General features: G+C 41.4%; 1 protein-coding gene across 2 annotated transcripts in view; it reads right to left on the minus strand.

The window, feature by feature from the left end:
- Nucleotides 1-3,753: 3,753 nt before the first annotated feature.
- The window catches only part of MYPN (myopalladin), a gene marked incomplete at both ends in the record, with an annotated part of 66,301 nt that continues 53,114 nt past the window's right edge, over nt 3,754-16,940 (minus strand). For both annotated transcript variants that reach the window (XM_082855115.1, XM_082855116.1), the window contains 7 exons: nt 3,754-3,923; nt 6,739-6,872; nt 10,077-10,242; nt 11,818-12,025; nt 13,357-13,483; nt 14,672-14,754; nt 15,884-16,033. In XM_082855115.1, coding sequence (XP_082711241.1) covers nt 3,754-3,923; nt 6,739-6,872; nt 10,077-10,242; nt 11,818-12,025; nt 13,357-13,483; nt 14,672-14,754; nt 15,884-16,033 — 1,038 coding nt within the window. The remainder of the gene's footprint in view (nt 3,924-6,738; nt 6,873-10,076; nt 10,243-11,817; nt 12,026-13,356; nt 13,484-14,671; nt 14,755-15,883; nt 16,034-16,940) is intronic.

Here is a 16,940-nt window from a genome sequence, read left to right on the forward strand (position 1 = left end):
ATGCCTATGCCAGAACCCCAGAACTTATGACAGTGATTTGGGGTTGTGGCATGGCTATTGGGATTTTTAAAAGTTCCCCAGGAGATTCTAGTGTGCCAAGGTTAAAAACCACTGCTCTAGACTCAATTCATTTTATATGGAAACATACTGACTTACATAGAATTTTAAAGTCCAATTTAGGTCAATAAATATTTATTGAGTGCCTCCTCTGTATAAGGCAAACTTTTGACACAGTCCTTACTAACAAATAGCTAAAATCTAGTGCAGGCAAGACTGGGCTAGTGCAAGGGGAGAGTCAGGCAGGTATATAGAGGCTGTGTTTTATATAAAATACTATACAAATTCATCTTCTCTTTTTCCAGACTCAAGAAATTTGCTATAAGATTTCAAAAAAAGTAGAATTATATTTTATTGGGGTCTGGGGGGGGGTCAGAAAATATTTCATAGAGGCAGTAGAGTAGCATTTGAGATGTTTAAGGAACAGGTAAGATTTCTGTAGGTGGGGATTGGGGAGAAAGCCTTCCAGCTGGAGGCAAAAAAGAGCCATGTGGCTGGAAAGCTGAGGCCTGTGTTAACTTTGCTGGTGCACTGGGTGTGTTTTCTGAGTAATGGATGAAAAGCTTTGGGATCATATTGAAGCAAGGCTTGAGTAGCACAGGACAGAACAGCTGGCCTGGGTTGGCTCCAAGGAGCCACTGGGGGTTCGAAAATTGGGGAATGATATGATTGGAGCAGTACTTCAGGAAGAATGATCTGATGCTGAGATCTCAGCTAGATTTGAGTGGGAGAAAAAGCAGGACTAGAGGCAGGAAGGCCAATTAGAAGTCTCTTATTATGGTTGAAGTCAGAAGAATTGAGGGAAATTAAGAGAGTAATGAAAGTCTGAACTGGGGAACCACGGGGGGACAGAAAGAAGGCCTGAATATAAAAGAAATAATCGCGTTAGAATTAACATGATTTGTCAGTTGATGAGAGGAAGCAAAAAATGACTTGGATACTCTTTATTTGGATTACTAGGACTGTGATGGTGCCATTAATAGAAATCATTAAACTAGGATGATGAATGGTTTATGAAAGGGAAGATGATGAATCTGATTTTGGATATGTTGAGTCCACACATATCCAGCAGAACTAAAATTTCTTATATAAGTATTCCTCGTTGTAATTGAATTCCAATAGAATTTGGATTTGTTCAACACAGTAGTTCTCAACAAAGGGGATCCTGTCTCCTGGGGAATATATGGCAATGTCTGGGGACATTTCGGGTGGCCACAACTTGGGGAGGGGTTGCTCTGCTATTGGCATCCAGTGAGTAGAAGCCAAGGATGCTGCTAAACATCCTCCAGCGTGCAGGATAGTCCCTCACAACAACGAATTATCCAGCCCCAAATGTCAAGAGTGCTGAGGTTGAGAAACTTTCCTGTAACATAATCCGGAAGTTCCAATTCGAGGAATTTTAAAGCTTGTTATATTTTAGGTTCGACAGTGCCATCTAGTGGCCAAATGTAATATTTATCATAGTTCACTGTTGAACACTGTAAAACAACAGATAAAAAAGATTCAGAAAAAAAAATATTCAGAAGGCGAATACATAGAGAGATGAAGAATATCCTCTCATAGGAGACTGTCTAGAGTTTACATTAATAGATGTGATGAGGAGGTTGGGTGTCCAACTGTGGAGAAGCAATCCTGGAGTTAGAAAATGCTCTTTGGTCATAAAGAGATTTGATAATAGAAGCCAATATAGAAACAGAATATTTTACAGGGTGCGTTCTGTATGGAATGCATTCAATTTCATTACAGTTGCCTATACTTTTACTATTGTTCCTGCATACATAAGAAAGGAAAAAGTCTAATAATTCTGCTAAATAATTGGCTGAAATCTTTATTTCTTAAGGATGTAATTTATGGTTTTTTATTTAATTAAGAAATAAAGATTGAAAATAATTAAGATGATTTTAGAGTCAGGAAAAATACAGGATGAAGAGTACTGGAAACTTCCCTTTAATAAAAAATAGACTTTTGGCCAAAGAAGCAGCACTTGACATGCCTTTTTTCTTACCTCCCCCACTAGATTGTAAGCTTTCTGCAGGCAGGGACTGTGTCTTATCATATTTGTGTATGGCCCATAGTCTCTAGCATAGCGTCTTATACAGAGTGGACACACAAATGATTTTTTGAGTGAATGAATTTATTTTTATACTGGAAATCCTTGCCTTGAAGTGAAGAAAATTTCAAGCCTTTCTAAGCAATTATTATTTGTTCACTTGAGTAAGATGCCAGCTGAGGATGTCTGGCTCAGAGAACACCAAGGACTTGGGCACAAGGAGTTGGTAACAGACACTCCAATTCATTTCCCTGGTGAATCTGGAGCAAACCGTGCCGTGATGACCATCCCTAGGGCAATTTTTTGACTGGTGCATACATTGTAGATTTCTCTAATATAAGATTCATTCATCCAACAAATAGTTATCGAATGTCTACTTTGTGCTAAGCACTCTTCTAGGCACTGGGATATCACAGTGAACTTAAGTCTAAAAATTCCTTAAGTGGAGAGGCAGGTTTTGAATTAGTGGGTTAGAATAAAGATGCACATTCCCTGTCCCTCCCACTTTCTCAGTTAGCATAATATTTTCTGTATAGAAAATGCAATTTGACTAATGATCTCAAAGCAGTTCACAACTAGTAAAGACCTCTCCTTCTACAGCCACTGCTTTGCTCGGGCAAATGAAAAAACAAAAACCACTCTCCCATCACTTCCTCTTCTAGTTTGCATTTCTTCCTTTCTCACTGCTTCATATACTTGCAGACTTTTGGGGCAAGGGGAGAAGCGGGAGAGCCAATATTCTTTGGGCAGATGATGATGATGCCTGAATATTTTTGCAAGTGGCAACTGAAGCTTGTAGTTTTAAAAGTGACCCTGCAGAAGATTTCCTTCTGGTTGGTTTATTAACAACCCTTTAGTTCTAGAGCCTAGGGAGATATATATATATATATATATATATATATAGTCAGAAAAAAACCACTCACCATTGTATCCAAAAGAAAATGGTACAGGCAGGGTGGTGGGTCCCTGTTTTGGCTATAGAATAAGTGCACTGTGCAATATTTAGTGTTCCAGTGATTTTTTTTTTTTTTTTTTTGGTATCTCAATCACATTTTGGCACTTTATTTTGTGGCTCAGTACACCCAGGGTAAGCAAATCAGAAGTGCTTCTCCACGTATGTGAGTTGTATGGCACAGACTCCTAGTGCTAAGTAGAAGCTGATTTAATGAATCCACCAAAACTACTGCTATGGATGCAAGTCAGTGAAAGGTGGTGGAGACCCCCCTGACTTTTTCCTTTGCATTGTTTAGTGAGTTAGTGATTCCTAAGGTCACTACTGTCCAACTCCTCTCAGCCCAAGCATCTGACCCCTAATTGCTCCTAGGAGGGCCTGAATACCCCAACGCAGCAGGGGGCAGGGAAGCATGCTAGCTTTTTCCCAAAGCAGTGGATGGCAGCTGCATGACATCTTTGGTTCGGCGGTATTGTCTTCTCATTTTGTTGGAATCTTAAAAGGCACAGCCCTCCATCTCTCCCTGAGCTGAGACTGCACGAGTCCCCAGCTGACTTACTCAAAGCTCTCCTTGCCACAGGTCGGGCAGTGTGGGAACTTACTCAAATCCAGTTGCTTGGAAACCATCTTATCTGGCTGGTCTTCCTTCCCCCTCCACAATCCACCCCCTTACACAGCAGGCACCCAGACATTCTTAAAGTTCATCACTCTCCACTACACTCCGAGAAGAGCATGAATACACCATTGTGCTTTCCATGGAGGAGAAAGCAGAGAAAATGTCAAGTCCTTTACTGGTGAGAGATCCGTAGCGACTGCCACTGGGCCGGACAGACATGGGTGGTGGGATCTGGTGGTGCCACTGAGCTGGAAAATGGACCAAATAATGTGTTACAATCAAAGGAATACAGTCTAGCAGGTACACGTCAGGGGTGCATTCTGTGCTCATTCCAACACTTTCTGTGGGATCTTAGTAAAGCATTGGAATATATCTGGGTCTGAAATGCCTCATTTGTAAAACAGAGAAATAAAATCTCTCCTTCCCTGTCGGGAAGAGGGAAATTGGGCTGGTGATTTTTTAATCCCCTAATTCCAAACCCTATGATTCTAATCCAGTAAAATTTGGGACTGTAAGAAGGAACAGTGGGTGACTAGGGTGATTTCTCAAAATTTTCTCCTGACCTAGCATGGAGTCTGCTGGGTGGAGGGCGGTGTAGAGAGGGCGGTAGGCTCTCAAGGCAGGGCACCTCAGAAGGTGGAGATGAGAAATCTATGGAAATGGGAGCCAAAAGATGAGTCCAGACCTCTGACTGCACACCTGATCATACTAATCAGCGATCACCTACCTACCGCCCTAATCAGGTTCTAATGAGCTACAGCAAGAAGACTGAAAAGTAACTTATGTGCAATCAACCATGGTTCGGGGACAAAAGGGAATATTAGAATTTCCACGTTCACCAAGCACTGTCCAAAAGGGACACTGGTTTTAGCAGCCAGGATCCTTAGGCTTGAACATGGCCTGAATGAAATATCCATCCAAGCTGCTCAGTCCTGTGTGTTGTCACTGATTCAGAAATTACCAAGCAGTCTTCGCATGAGGTTTCCAACAACCTTGCTGTGGAGAAGGGGAAGCACCAGGTGGGAAACATGGACGCTCTGGGTCCTACGAAGCTATGGACCCTTGTAGCATTCCCACTTATAAACGGGTCCTTTGTTGATTTCATTCTTTTGAATAAGTTTTTCGGGATCTAAATGCCTCTGAGTGAATTGATAAAATCAAAATTTGAAAGCTACAAAACAGGACAAAACTTACAGCGATTCCACGAGAGAGCAGGCACTCAGTAAGGCAGCCATGAACTGGTTTAAGTCCCTCCCCGCCGCCCTCCGCCCCTTAGCCTTTCCTGGCTCTCTCGGACACCTTAACCTGATAGCAGGTACTGTTAGAAGCCCTCTTTTCGAAGAGAGACGGATGTCTACTGTCCCCGTTCCTCGGACAGGTAGGAAGTGATTGCGGGGGGCCGTACGGGATTGATTTTACCCCCAATCCTCCATGCTTTGCCCCACTCCCCGGTCCCAGCTGAGGATTCAGCGCTTCGCGTTGTTAGTGCTGTGGAATCAGGACGGGAGCCAGGACTAACTGAACTGGGGACTCCGCCGCGGATGAGCAGGACTGCGACAAGAGTCATCAGTTTCAGGGCTTATTGGTATGAGTTTCTTAGTTGGAGACCTGTTTCCTTCTGACATGGTGAAGTGGGTGAAATGGTAAGGCATTAGCCTGGATTAAGAAACATATCACTGGCGTGTCTCTCCTCGGATCCTCCCAGGGGACAGTACATTCGAGCCAGCGTCCCTCACAGCTGAATTTCTTTTCAAGTCCACGAATTAAGGAAGATAACCAGAAAGCTATGTATTTTCTCTAAATATTAGACTTAGGGAAAATGGCAGGCCAAGACCCCTCCTGTATGGTACCAAAGAAAGGAGGTACCTGGCGGTCCAGCGGTTAAGACCCCGCGCTTCCACTGCAGGGGGGCACGGGTTCGATCCCTGGTGGGGGAATTAAGATCCTGCATGGCGCGCGGCACGGCCAAAAAAATGAAAAAGGGGGGGCGGGTGCCCCTATAAATAGCAGGGACCTCAGGTTCTAGGCAGAGTTACTGTTTCTTATTTGTTATTCTGGTTAATCATGTTAAACCAGTAATGAATAAGAAACTTATTAAGCCAACAAATTAGTTCTTTTAAAAGAGGGGGGAAAAAAAGGTTTACACTTTTGGGTTAAGGAATATGTCTTCAAAAATACCAGTTAATGTCAAAATTATAGAGGAGAGGAGTAGAGTACACAAATACATTAATAAAGATTAATTTGTTAAATGTTTTTGAAAATTAGAAACATGGCTCAAAGGAACGATATAAAACCTGGATTTGCATTCCAGCTGTAGTCACTTAATCTCTCTGAGTCTCTGCATTTCTTCTGCATTTAAATGAGGGTAACAACAATTACAATAATCTCATGGGTTTAGGAGGATCTTAGGGTACCATTTCATAAATTACAAGTCACTGTACAAAAGTCATCTGATATCAGTATCATTAGGACAGCTCTCTATTATTAGTCTGATTGTGAGATTGGAGTAATAAATATTTGTGGAATTAATTAACAAATGAATAGGGTCTGGAAAATTCTGCTGGGTGGAGGTATGACTGGGGAATAACAGGCAGTGGGGAGGGAGTTCCAGTGGGTGACCCATGGCGGCAAGGAGATGGCATGAAGATGCTGGGTGATTAGAAGTACAAGCACAGGTACACTCTGAAGTAGTTGTAATTCCTAGTATTACAAGTACAGAAAAATTAACCTCTTTTGGAAGACGATTAACCTTCTAGTGAAATGAAAGAGTGTACAAAAGCCTGAGGTGACTAGGATAAAATGACTTAAAAAATCCATCTCTTAAGCACTAAACTATGATCTAACCAATTCATTTATGAAAACATACTACATCTATCCTAAAAGAAAAAGATTTTTTTGGCCACGCCGTGCAGCTTGCGGGATCTCAGTTCCCCGACCAGGGACTGAACCGGGGCCTAGTCAGTGAAAGCGCCAAGTTCTAACCACTGGACAACCAGAGAATTCCCCCAAAAAAGATTTTTAAGCTGCCTGTCCACACAGATCAACCGATGCCATTATACTTACCATATATATCCAACCTGGCAGTGCATGACACGATGCCGGCTTCATTCTTGGCTGACAATGTGTACCATCCAGCGTCTGATTTCTTGGCTGGCTGAATGAGGAGGCAGACATACCCAGTTGTGTCCTGGTGCATGCTGGAGAAAAGAAAGAATGTATCCGTATTGTATCTGGGGGCAGAAGCGGCCTTGTCGAGTTTAGGACTCCGGGAAACTCGGGCAAGTCAGGCAGTGCAGTGCTTCTCCTCGCCTCCCTGACCCTAGCAGAGGGAAGGGGATTCAGCTGGAAGCAAGCATCAGAGGCACACTTGAAGGTGGAAAGAAGAGGGTCGGTAGCCATGGCTGAGACCTGTTCTTGCCCTCTCCACTCTCCTCCCAGGAGGACTCCCACTTGTCACAACCAAAGTACAGAGAAAGTCTCTTTTCCGAACCAGGCTGGACATTGCAACAAGAACTTTGTTAAAAAGCTACGGGAAAGTAGACCAAAACGAGAGTCCAGGGATGGATGGACTGTTAGCGTGGATGGGGTCTTTTCTTCCCTTCCTTCCTTCCTTCCTTCCTTCCTTCCTTCCTTCCTTCCTTCCTTCCTTCCTTCCTTCCTTCCTCCCTCCCTCCCTCCCTCCCTCCCTCCCTCTCTCTCTCTCTCTTTCTTTCTTTCTAATTGAAGTATCATTGATTTACAATGCTGTGTTAGTTTCTGGTGTACAGCAAAGTGATTCAGTTACACATATAACTTTTTCAGATTCTTCTCCATTATAGATTTATTACAAGGTACTGAATATAGTTCCCTGTGCTATACAGTAGGGCCTTGTTGTTTATCTATTTTATATATAGTAGTGTGTATCTGTTAATCCTAAACTCCTAATCTATCCCTCCCCCCACCCTTTCCCCTTTGGTAGCATTAAGTTTGTTTTCTATGTCTGTGGGTCTATTTCTGTTTTGTAAATAAGTTCATTTGTATCATTTTTTTAGATTCCACATATAAGTGATATCATATGATATTTGTCTTTCTCTGTCTGACTTACTTCACTTAGTATGATAATCTCTATGTCCATCCATGTTGCTGCGAATGGCATTATTTCATTCTTTTTTATGGGTGAGTAATATTCCATTGTGTGTATGTGTGTGTGTGTGTATGTGTATATATATATATATATATATATATATATATATATACCACAACTTCTTTATCCATTCATCTGTTGATGGACACTCAAATTGCTTCCATGTTTTGGCTATTGTAAATAGTGCCGCTGTGGACATTGGGGTGCATGTATCTTTTTGAATTAGAGTTTTTGTCTTTTCTGGATATATGCCCAGGAGTGGGATTGCTGGATCATATGGTAACTCTATTTTTAGTTTTTAAAGGAACTTCCATACTGTTCTACATAGTGGCTGCACCAATTTATATTCTCACCAACAGTGTAGGAGGGTTCCCTTTTCTCCACACCCTCTCCATCATTTATTATTTTTAGACTTTTTGATGATGGCCATTCTGACTGGTGTGAGGTGATGATACCTCATTGTAGTTTTGATTTGAATTTTTTTAATAATTAGCAGTGTTGAGCATCTTTTCATGTGCCTGTTGGCATCTGGCTGTGTTCTTTGGAGAAATGTTTATTTAGGTCTTCTGCCCAGTTTTTGATTGGGTTGTTTGTTTTTTGACATTGAGCTGTATGAGCTGTTTGTATATTTTGGAAATTAAGCCCTTGTTGGTCACATTGTTTGCAAATATCTACTCTCGTTTTGTATGTTTTCATTTCATTTTGTTTATGGTTTCCTGTGCTCTGCAAAAGCTTATAAGTTTCATTAGGTCCCATTTGTTTATTTTTGCTTTTATTTCTACAGTGTTGCCTTGGGAGGCTGACCTAAGAAAACATTGGTATGATTTATATCAGTGAATGTTTTGCCTATGTTCTCTTCTAGGAATTTTATGTCATGTCTTATATTTAAGTCTTTAATCCATTTTGAGTTTATTTTTGTGTATGGTGTGAGCGAGTGTTCTAACTTCATTGATTTACATGCGGCTGTCCGACTTTCCCAACACCACTTGCTAAAGAGACTGTCTTTTCTCCGTTGTATATTCTTGCCTCCTTTGTCGAAGATTAATTGGCTCTAGGTGTGTAGGTTTATTTATGGGCTCTGTATTCTGTTCCATTGATCCATATGGCTGTTTTTGTGCCAATACCACGCTGGGATATCCAAGAGCATGGGACATCTTTCCGTTTCTTTGTAGCATCTTCAGTTTCCTTTATCAATGTTTATAGTTCTTAGCGTGTAAGTCTTTCACTTCCTTGGTCAGGTTTATTCCTAAGTACTTTATTTTTTTTTGATACAATTTTAAAATGGATTGTTTTTCTTTACTTTCTCTTTCTGATATTTCATTGTTAGTGTAAAGAAATGCAACAGATTTCTGTATGTTAATCTTGTATCCTGCTACCTTGCTGAATTTGTTTATCAGTTCTAATAGTTTTTGTATGCAGTCTTTAGGGTGGAGGGGGTATTTCTTAATATATCCATGGGCATGTGCAGCATTTAGCTTAATACAATTCAGGAGCAAATCAGCATGTTCTTTCCTTCTGTTTTCTCTATGTCAGTAGTTCTTAACTAACCTTGACTGCATATTGCAATCCTAGATAATTACATCAGAATTTCAGGCTGTGTTTGACACGTTTCATTAATTTACACTGAAGTGTTAACTCAAGAATATGCTCTGTTCTTGCTTATATTTTACCAGAGAAAAACCCTGACTTGTATGTACATAGACTTTTTTAGATGCCCAGATTCTGTAAAACCGAATATTTTCTAGGACAAATTCAGTTTACTGTGAAGAAATAATTCTCAGTAGAAATTTCTGTACATAAGCTGCCTTTGTAGCATAAAACCAAAATGGCAAAGAATGAAGGATGGTTAGGGGAAATTAAGGAAAGCACCCACTTTAAGAAACTGGATCCTTAAAGTTACTTAAAAAACAGCCATGTCGTGATGGATGGAGAAGGAGTATTACTTTAATATTTTATTTTGCTTTATTTTATTTTAGCTTTTTACTGTCAAAAGGTTTTCCGTGTGCTAATGCGACTGAAGACACATGACAAAAAATAGGCACGATCTTTATAAATTCCTCATACCTTTTTAAGCTTGAAAATTAAGGTTTTAAAACTGTGGGACATCTGTACAATGCGCTACCCCTCAGCAATAGAAAGGAATAAATTCGTGATAAGCACAGTAACGTGTGAAACAAATACATGATGCTAAGTGAAAGAAACCAGATTCAAAAGGCTACGGAGTTATTTGGGCGGCCTGACAAGCCTCAGTGAACTTGACCGAGGGTGGAGCCAGTACCTGATCCTCTCTCTGGTGAAGGGGATGGTCTCATTGTCTTTCTTCCAGTAGAACACAGGTGGAGGCATGCCTATCACCCGGCACTCCAGTCTCACTGGGTGGCCTTCGGGAACGCCGCTGTTCTGCAGTTTCTCCAGGATTACAGGTGCTTTCTTCACTTCTTTGGCTGAATGAGAGAAGGGCAGTGCTAGTTTGAAGAGTAAGTGCCTTGGGGTCCATGCCTCAAACAAATTACAGTTCTGGAATCTAGCAGAGTGAGCACCCACCCACCTTTACCTCTTCTTTAGAACACTTCTCAAGCCTCTTAGTGAAGATCACTGCCTTGATAAAAGCTCCAGAAATGAAGCTTGATAAAAAAGAAATGAGGAAACTGTCTCTGCCTGTCTTATGAGGGACTACACTTAAGGATTTGGGTCACACACATGGGATGCATATGGTAGGTGTGGAATTGAGGGAGTTTCTTTTATTGCTCAGCAGTAAATTTTGAGAAACAGTATATTATATGTACCAAATATATCTCTCTTTTCTTTTTTAGAGGAGTTTATTTTGTAGAAGATATCTTAATTTTCCCTCAACTTTTTATCTTGAAAAATTTTATAGCTACAGAAAAGTTGAAAGAAGTATACTATTTAAAAAAAAACCACACACACAAATTATGCTTCCTAAGGAGGCTTTTTTCCCCCCACAGAACCAATTAAGGCAAAGCTACCTCGTATCTCAGGGTTCCCTAGTCAATAGCAAAACAGTGGGAAAAGAGTAAAAGCCGCAATCACCGTATCCTCGCAGAATGAGCTTTTCCTACTCTGTTGGTGAGATGGAATTAGGGATGAGAAAAAGAAAAAAATATACTGAGGAGACAGCTACTAGCTTAGAGAGAGGATTAGCATCCTGAAGCTACCCTGATTTCCTTCAGGGGCCATACGAGGGAGACAGCGGGAGAAAGCCCAGCACAAGATTTCATACATTCTGAAATCTAATTCTGGCTGGACTACTGCCCCGAGGGGCAGGCACCTCCCAGGTGACAGTGACTTGTTGTCCTTATCTGTGGACATGACAGTGTTTTGTTCACATCATCTTATAAGGTAAGGGTTTGGTTGTGTAGTTACAGATTCAAGTGCCTTCCACATTCCAGGCACTGAGTCAGACGTCAGAGATACACAGAAGAACGTCAGAATCTCTGACCTCAGAGGCTCATGGTGTCTTCAGGGAGGCAAAAGGGGAAATAGTTACACCGAAGCCATGAGTGCTGTAAGAGACTCTCCTTTACTAAGTGCTATGGAAACAGAGGAGGATGTAACCTGGTGGATCCACTGTGCCTTTGTGGTGACATTTGAATTAAGTCTTAGAGAATGAGTAGGAGGTTGCTAGGCAAAGAAGGGCATTCCACGTAGAGGGACCACGGATGCAAAGGCATGGAAGCTTGGGGTGGGGGGAGACCCTGGAGTGTTCCAGGAGTGATGGGCTATAGGACAAGTGACCTGAATTTAGTGATAGTCAATTAGTAATTACAATGACTACCATTTATTGCAAGCATGATATACACAAAGTACCATATTATGTTTTTAGCTTACTGATACGTTTTCGAAAGCAACGTAGGAAACATGGCCCTTATTACAGTGAAGGAGAAACTAAGATGAGACTCCATGGGACAAAGAACTAAGGGATTACATCAGAGGCTCTGCATGTTTCCATAATCACCTTGGAGGGAGTTACGTTTAGGGGTCCCAGCAGCAAACCTTACCTACTACGGTGAGGTCCAGACTAAAGGAATTCTGCCCGGTTTTGTTGGTAGCAACACAGGTGTAGGTCCCTGCGTCACGTTGAGTGAGCGGGTCAATGAGCAAAGAGTGGACTCCAGTCTCCCTGACCAGCATCTTGTGGGAGGTGTCGGGGAGCACAGGCTGGCCGTTGAGCAGCCATGTCAGCTCCGGAGGCGGCAAGCCACTCACCTAATAAGCAACAGGACAGACGAGGCAAATGACAGATCGATGACAGACAGATTTATTTGGTGGCTGAATTCTTCATCCTTGTCTGGCACCACATCGATAGCAACGGAGCGTCAGTGCTGAGAAACCTCTCCTCAGGAGCATAGGGACAAGAGGGGTCTAGATGGGTGCCTCATGCATTTAAACCGTATAGTATTTGGACCCCAATTCGGGTCATGATTATATTCTAGATTAGAGTGAGTAAGAATTAAAAAGCTAAATAGATAGATGAAATAGGCCTGTGGGATCAGTTTCAGAGATATTGCTTACACACCTAATAAGCAACAGGTAGCCGAGAAAGGCACAGACATTAAACCAGTGTTCTCAAAGCCGCTGTGTGTCATAATCACATGAGGAGTATTTGACCATCCTGATGCCCACTTACTATATTAAATCAGAATCTTCGGGGGTGGGACCCAGTCATGGGTTTCTTTTAGGCTTTAGGGTGGAAGACATTAATCCCAAATATTATTTAGGTAACTAGTGAGAGAGCAAGAACCACCTAGAGAAGTGGATTCTATAAACGCGTAACCTTAAGCCTTTACTAATTCGTGTCTAAATGTCCATAGCATTCTATGGACAGAAGGGGTGACTTAAGTTACTGTTCATACTGAGAAATATTCAACCTGTTCAACTGAACCTAGTTTCTGGTGGAAGAGTTAGAATGTAGACTAGCTGAAGGTGATGGATGTTGAGTAGTATGAGAAACCAGCTTCTGTTTTCATAAACTGCCTTGGAGCCATCTTTTCATGACTCTAGTGTTTTCAAAGGCTGTACCTCACAGCAATTCACTTCAAGGTTGCAGAAATCATCCTTATGCCTTTATAGTAATAAAGACTTTCCAGGTACCATATGGAAAATGTCTGAATTACATCGCCTCTTTGGTTGTCTTTACAAGCATAGAGTTAACTTGGTACAGTATCAGTGTAACTTTTATTAAGATATAAACACTTAAAGATTTTATGAAATACTTTTGTCTGGTATTAAATGCTCCAAAAGAACGTTGTGGGGGAAAAAGTGCTCTCTCTCTCTCTCTCTCTCTCTCTCTCTCTCGCTCTCTCTCTCTCTCTCTCTCTCTCTCTCTCTCTCTCTCTCTCTCTCTCTCTCTCTCGCTCTCGCTCTCGCTCTCGCTCTCGCTCTCGCTCTCTCTCTCGCTCTCTCTCTCTGTTCCTCAGTTCCCTTTCCCCGAAAAAACAACCACCATAAAACAAATACAAACAAAAATAGGTGCATACAAACAAACAAATACAAAATACGAACAGATTTGGAACCAAGAATGGTGTACTAGAGTCTACCTTACAGTCCAGGCGACAGAGGCGCCCCTCGTGAGCTACCATATCCCCAGGAGCCTGCAGGAAATGTGGTCGGAAAAATCGTTCCTGTAGGGGCTCTTTGTCTCTTTCTTGCGCTCGGGACCTTACTCTAAAACAGCAAGCATGTTCAGGCATTACGCATAGAAACCACTTCAAAACTTATGACAGTATAGACATTTAGGCATGGCTCTCGGGCCTGGAGAAAGATTTTTTTGGGGGGTGGGGGTGGCTGGACCATGAAGGGATAATAAATAATAGTGTGGAGCTGATGTAAAAAGCAAAGTACTAGCTATCTCACCCACTGTAGGGTTATCTTGTGAGATCTGTAATTAAATAAACAGCCTTTAGCTTCTTTCTCTCTGAAGTCATTCTGGGTTAAGTGACTCAGCTCCCCTTGCCTTGGGTTTGACCAGTTGTTCAGAAGTTTCAGAATAAAGAAATCAGTATTCAATCTGAACCTCAAATAAGAGCCAAAAGAGAAGTCCTGTTTATCACCCAGAACAAGGCAGCTGCAATCCCTGTGTCTCTGAGTAATAAAATTTAACCTGGCTAATAAATTATGTCAGACCATTAAAGATGATCATGAACTTAAACTGGTTAAGACTGACCACAGTAACAGCTGTTCTTGAAGAAGGAAAAAAAAAACAACTGAACAAGAACGTAGAGTTGCAACGGTGGTAAAATACTGTATCTGAAACATGGGTCACTATTTTTGTCCCTTTGGTAAGTCTAATGTAATTCATCCATGTCAGCAACTATGAAATGCTTTGCTAAGACTTTGTGGCACCGTAAGACTCGAGAGAAAGCCAGGCTCTTTCTTCTTAGTGATTAGTAAAATCGGAGAGGAGGAAAGTCAGTTGCTGTGTTGGAGACAACTGTTATATTGGAGACAATAACAACAACAGAAATCTTTTATCAGTATACATACACTCATTAACGGTTTCTGTTTTTTAAAGACAAGGTAATTTAATTCAGAGAGTCTGATTTATATATTATGTGCACAGGTGCTACTGATGGTTGCAATTTTTGAACCATTAAAAGTGTGCCGTGGACCAATGCTTCTCAAATTTAATGCGCTTATGAATTACCTGGGGAGCTTATTAAAATGTAGATTCTGATCAGTATGTCTGGGTGGGGCTTGGGATTCTGCATTTGCAACAAGCTCCCAAGTGATGCTGGTGCTGCAGGTGGAGGACTACACTTTAGTTGACAATTTGTAGACCAGATACTTCAGTGATCATTGTGGTGGGTGGCTGCTTGGGAGGGGCTAGAGAAGGGAGGTTCTTACTGTCTTTACCTGTGAGGCTGACCAGCAGCTGTTAGTCGACTTCGAATGGGCAAGCCTTGTACCATCAAGTGGCCAGAACAGCTGATTCTCCCCTGAGAAACAGAAAATGAAGGAGATTAAAATAAATAAAAACAATTCTACATGTTTTCAGTACATATACATTCTTATGGACCAGAACATTATGAACTTTTTGGCTAACTATTATGAGTTTTTTTTTTTTTTTTGAGGGGGGATGAAAACAATATAACTCCTTAAATCACTGTTAATATTCCAGGGAAAATGATTTTTAAGAATATTGTGACTTTCATTTTTAAGCTGAGAGATGAACAGACATAAATGTAAAAAAATGTGAAATCTTGTGCACTTAGCATTATTTGTAGGCACATGCAGAGTTCATGGTCAAGTATTTTTATACTTTCCTCAATAGAAGTTATCTTCAAAACTAACATTTTAATAGGAGGAGTGGGTGAGTGGAAATTATAGTTCTGTACCTCCTATTCTAGTAGTAGTTGAAGATATTTATTCTGCCATATCTTTAAGGGGAATTTTAAGTCTTGGTCTCTTTAGAAAAGGAAAGTGAAAGATTATGGCTTTCCAACTTTTACCAAAAAAAATTTTTTTTATGAGTGAGGGATATTCACAAGTAATTTGCTTATTCTTTAAAGAACAAAAACTAGAAAATCTTTTTTTTTTTTCCGGTACGCGGGCCTCTCACTGTTGTGGCCTCTCCCATTGCGGAGCACAGGCTCCGGACGCTCAGGCTCAGCGGCCATGGCTCACAGGCCCAGCCTCGCCGCGGCATGTGGGATCCTCCCGGACCGGGGCACAAACCCGCATCCCCTGCTGTCGGCAGGCGGACCCTCAACCACTGCGCCACCAGGGAAGCTCGCAAATCATTCTTTGATAGAATAATTTGTTGACTCTTCAAGAGAGTCAATGAGTTGATCAAAACAAGATTTACTCCAGTAGGTCTGGGGCATATACTTAGTGAGTAGATACTACTAATGTCCTTTGACAAAGGCTGAAGGGTGGCGTGACCCATCAGTGGCTAAGTGGTCTTGTAAGTTGTTGTGATACTGTGCTCTAGTTACACAGTCTCTATGCTCCTTATTCATTCTCCTCAGAAATCTTTAGTAACTTGCACTTCTCAAGGTTTATTGACAATGACATGAACCGCTCCTTCCTCAGAGTGCAGTACAGCGTGGAACCCTGCGTCTCTACCTGGGGGTTGGCCGCCATGATGGTGTAGTTGCCGTCGTCATCGCTGGTGGTGGAGTCAATGTACAGAGAACATGTCCCGTCTCCTTCTCGCCTCATTTTGAAGTGCTCATTTCTTTTTGAAATCTGCTTCCCATCTTTGAACCAGTAAACCTGAAATGAAAAATAATCAAGGAGAATATACACTGTTCTGTACATCTTTTTTTTTTTTGGCTGCACCATGCAGCATGCACAATCTTAGTTCCCTGATCAGGGATGGACCCTGTGCCCACTGCATTGGGAGCGTGGAGTCTTAACCACTGGACCACAAGGGGAGTCCCTGTTCTGTACATCTTTAGAGGATAATGGTATAAGGAGTAGGATAAGGCAAGGATCGATTGCCATCTCTACCACTAGTAACCCATCCCTTATACAACACTTAGAAAACAATTTTTAAACATATTACAAATGACAGTATAATATGCTCCTCCACTTGTACATATACAATATTTAAGTAAGAAATTATGTATAATTTAGGATTGAGATAAAGCTTTTGATTATTTTTATTATATTTATAATTACTTAAAAAGCCACCCTAAGGACCAGACATGTCGTCAGAGGCAAAATAATTAAAACCGGGAGCCTGGAACTTTTCCTATTATCCTTTTACAAACTCAAGTCTCCTGAAGTCCGAGATCTCAGGGCCTAGAATAGCTGACCTTACTTGAAAGGATAGTATGGTTTATTATACCAAATGGAATGAGGCCAGGATTCAATTGCTAAATTGCTAAATTTCTCCTCTGACTAAAATTTAACTATACATAGTTTTCAAGTTAAGTTCTGCATGTATCAAGGAGATCTCTCAAAGACAGGGGAGTTAAAGTACTGGTTGCAGCTGCCCTTCTCTACCTTTCCTGGTTACCTAATCATACATACTAACGCCATGTTAATGTTTGTGAAAGTAGAGTGGATAGATTCCCTGCTGTAGACATACTGGGTGTAAATCCTTCTCTCAGCTGACTGCCAAAAAGTCTGGTGACTCATAAGATTTTTCAGCAGCCAGTGATAACGATGTGACATT

The sequence above is a fragment of the Leucopleurus acutus genome, assembly GCF_964270905.1.
Source record: "Leucopleurus acutus genome assembly, chromosome: 14".
Classification (NCBI taxonomy): Eukaryota; Metazoa; Chordata; class Mammalia; order Artiodactyla; family Delphinidae; genus Leucopleurus; species Leucopleurus acutus.